This window comes from Eurypyga helias, unplaced genomic scaffold (assembly GCF_000690775.1).
Source record: "Eurypyga helias isolate BGI_N326 unplaced genomic scaffold, ASM69077v1 scaffold32016, whole genome shotgun sequence".
Lineage (NCBI taxonomy): Eukaryota > Metazoa > Chordata > Aves > Eurypygiformes > Eurypygidae > Eurypyga > Eurypyga helias.
Window position 1 is genome coordinate 3,909 of NW_010255217.1, and position 3,046 is coordinate 6,954.

General features: G+C 37.4%; 1 protein-coding gene across 1 annotated transcript in view; it reads right to left on the reverse strand.

The window, feature by feature from the left end:
* The window catches only part of LTA4H (leukotriene A4 hydrolase), a 14,373-nt gene that overhangs the window by 3,448 nt on the left and 7,879 nt on the right, over positions 1–3,046 (reverse strand). The window contains 6 exon segments of the mRNA XM_010153268.1: positions 1–20; positions 349–452; positions 535–679; positions 1,629–1,740; positions 1,854–1,924; positions 2,936–2,959. Coding sequence (XP_010151570.1) covers positions 1–20; positions 349–452; positions 535–679; positions 1,629–1,740; positions 1,854–1,924; positions 2,936–2,959 — 476 coding nt within the window.

Below are 3,046 nucleotides of genomic sequence, written 5' to 3' on the forward strand. Positions count from 1 at the left end.
ACTTTATCAAGAACATCTACCTACAAAACACCACAAGTTCTTATTCAATGTTAAATGTTATTTTTAGAGAAAAGCATACCCTACGAAAACTAGTTTCAACCTTTTGTTTTGATTTTTTAACACCCCTCCAATTAACTCATAGAGGCCTATACAGGTTACTTAAAAAAAATTCCCTTCTAGGGAAAAAACCAGCATATCATAATGCAACCCCATCTTCATAAGATGCCAGACTACATCATATTAAGAGCTTGAGAGAAAGAAGAGAAAGATAAAGAACTGGTCCTGAGCTATGCCATAGTTTAACAAAATCAAAAGGTTTCAAGCAATTATTTTTAAACACTACCCAACCTTATCCTTGAAGTAGGAGTACAAGAACTTCTTCCAGTCCTCGGTTCCTATGCTCTTATAAGCAAACTGCTGAATGTAAGCCTTCAAGAAGCCAATGAAGACATCTAACAGTTAAAAAACAAACTGTTTGAGTGTTTGAAATTAAAATGGGAAAAAAATTATATATGAAGTCTGGCTAACACTTACCTGGTCCTCCAAGCAGTTGCTCAAGGTAAAAAAGCAAAGCAAAGCCTTTCTCATACGGAACAGATGAATAGGCAACATCAGGATCTACTTCATTCAGATTAGGGACGAGGTTAGTCATAGGATTTTTATCTCCAAGAGTATTTATCTGTGACAAAGACACAAGAAAATACATTCATCTAGGAAAACTAGCACTCTTTCAAATCACTACTCATCCTATTTATAAAGGTATAATGCATCCAAAACTGACAGCCTCATTGCAAAGCATTCTTTCTCATTCTTTTTCCTGAAGTTCTGAATCTGCACAGGACATAGTTTACTATTTTTTTTTCCTCATTTTGCTTTATCAGTGTCTGATCACGTATCAAACGAAGACACTGGGATCAATCACCCTGTGCTCCATGCCTCTAAGCACTTAATTACTGTCATGTCTGTCACAATCATGAGCACTTCTGTATTTATCCCTTTATTAACAAACTATTCAAAGTACTTGATTTAAATGGGTGGTATAAAGCATAAAATACAAGGAAATATTCACAGCAAATCAGGTAAACTGCATTGCCAAACTGAACGAGAGGGCTGGAAAAATATCACAGGTTGGAAATCTGTAAACTGGAGTTTAACTACGCTACCTAAACACAAAACTAAACAACTCTCCTAGGCAGCAATGGGTTAGGAATATGCTCAACTACAATGCAGTGGAAAAGAAAAAAAGCCACCAGTTACTCGTGTGAGGCACTGGAAACTGATGGTCATGCCAGCAGAAAATTTTGACAAGCTTTCAGCTGCTTACCAGTATGCTAACAGGCAAGGTATTTATGCAATTTAGCCATACCCAGAACAACCAACAGAGTCTGTAAAGATGTTCATCCTTACAGGACAGCTTAAAACAGTTCAAAAAGCTTTATCTAAGCTGAGCATATTAAGCTGTTACCTTGTGAAGAGATCATATACCTTGGAATCAAAGTTGTTCATCCTCCAAGAAGTGTTAGGAAAGATGTCTAGAAAGTCTTATTTGTGGCAGACACACGAAATCAGCTTTATTTTATTAGATATATGCTTAAACATAAAGTTATTATAACTCTAAAAGTACTTACCGTATTCTGCAGCTCCCTCCAGCCTCCTAGGGCATGAAAGTGCCTGAACTGCTCGCCAAACAACCGACCAGCAATCCTGCGTTCCAGGTACACAGTATGTCCTTCATTCAGCCTGGAAATACATTGACCAAGTCAGCACTGGTAGGATGGCAAAATTAATTTAGTTGGTCTCTTCACAGATTAATTTTAAAATACGATTTGCATTGCACTGAACATCACACCTACCAAAAATGCTCCCATGTTTTGTTTGTTACCAGGTTTCCTGTCCAGCTGTGAGAGATTTCATGAGCAATAACCTAAAACACAGAAAACAGCGACATATCTACTATTCAGAGTACTCTGGAAAATGAGCATCAAATCCCAAGAGAAAGACAAAAAAATCCTAATGGGATCTCATCTACTGCACTACATTCCCAAAGCCAGGTAGCATTCACAGCTCTCTGACCTTATCTATATAGGTTTTATTTAAAGGAACAAAACTATCCTACCGAACCTTCTCCAGAAGTAGTTTTGAATGTCCAGCCTGCAAGTCATACAGCCACATTGCCCAACAAGAGCAATTCCTCTGGTAGCATGGTGCAGGAACTTGATTATGAAATGGCATTTCAGAATGCTGGACCCATGCCAAGTAATAGACTAGTACTACTTTTCCCCCTAAACAACTGCTGCAACGCTGTGATGTTCTAAATTACCAAACAGGAAGAAATCAGTCACCTCTGAAAAGATAACGGCTCATGACATATTAAAAAGTACTCATGTCAAATATTTCCATATTCTTGGGATAAAACAATTATATGCTGTCTCTTTGTTTGCAGCATATTAGTCTAGTAGAAAGACACATAAGATAAAAGAGCAGCCAGAGTACTCAACTTTCCAGAAAAACTCAAATCGTATTTGTGATTTCCACTTTAAAAGAAAACTGTACACAACATAAGTTCTAGTGCATTGACAGACATATAGAGGAAAAAGTTCCTACAATTCCAACGAGATCAGTTCAGTTGTGGTTTTTCAGCATATCTATACAGACAGGACGAGAGTCACTGAGCAGCTAACTTTCGTCAGTCCCCTGTGCATACAGGCATCCATGGTATTTTCATCTGTTCATTATACAAAATAGGTATGTGTTCAGTTTTCTAGCGTTTTCTGAGAACTAAAACTCACTTTCTAAGATTTCTTGAGTTACTACCTTAACTTTTAATTCCTCCACTGAACAAGAGACAAAGTTCTCAGACAGTTATTACAAAGGAAGTTAAGACACAACTTCAATCTGTGTTCTACTTGAAGCCATAAACCTATTTTGCACTTACGCTTGACAGAGATCGATCGCCTGCCTATAAAAAAAAAAGAAAAGAGAAGGCAGTTGTCAGTTCAAGTAAACCTCAAAATATACCACTTAATGCCTCCAAAGGAGGCAGGAA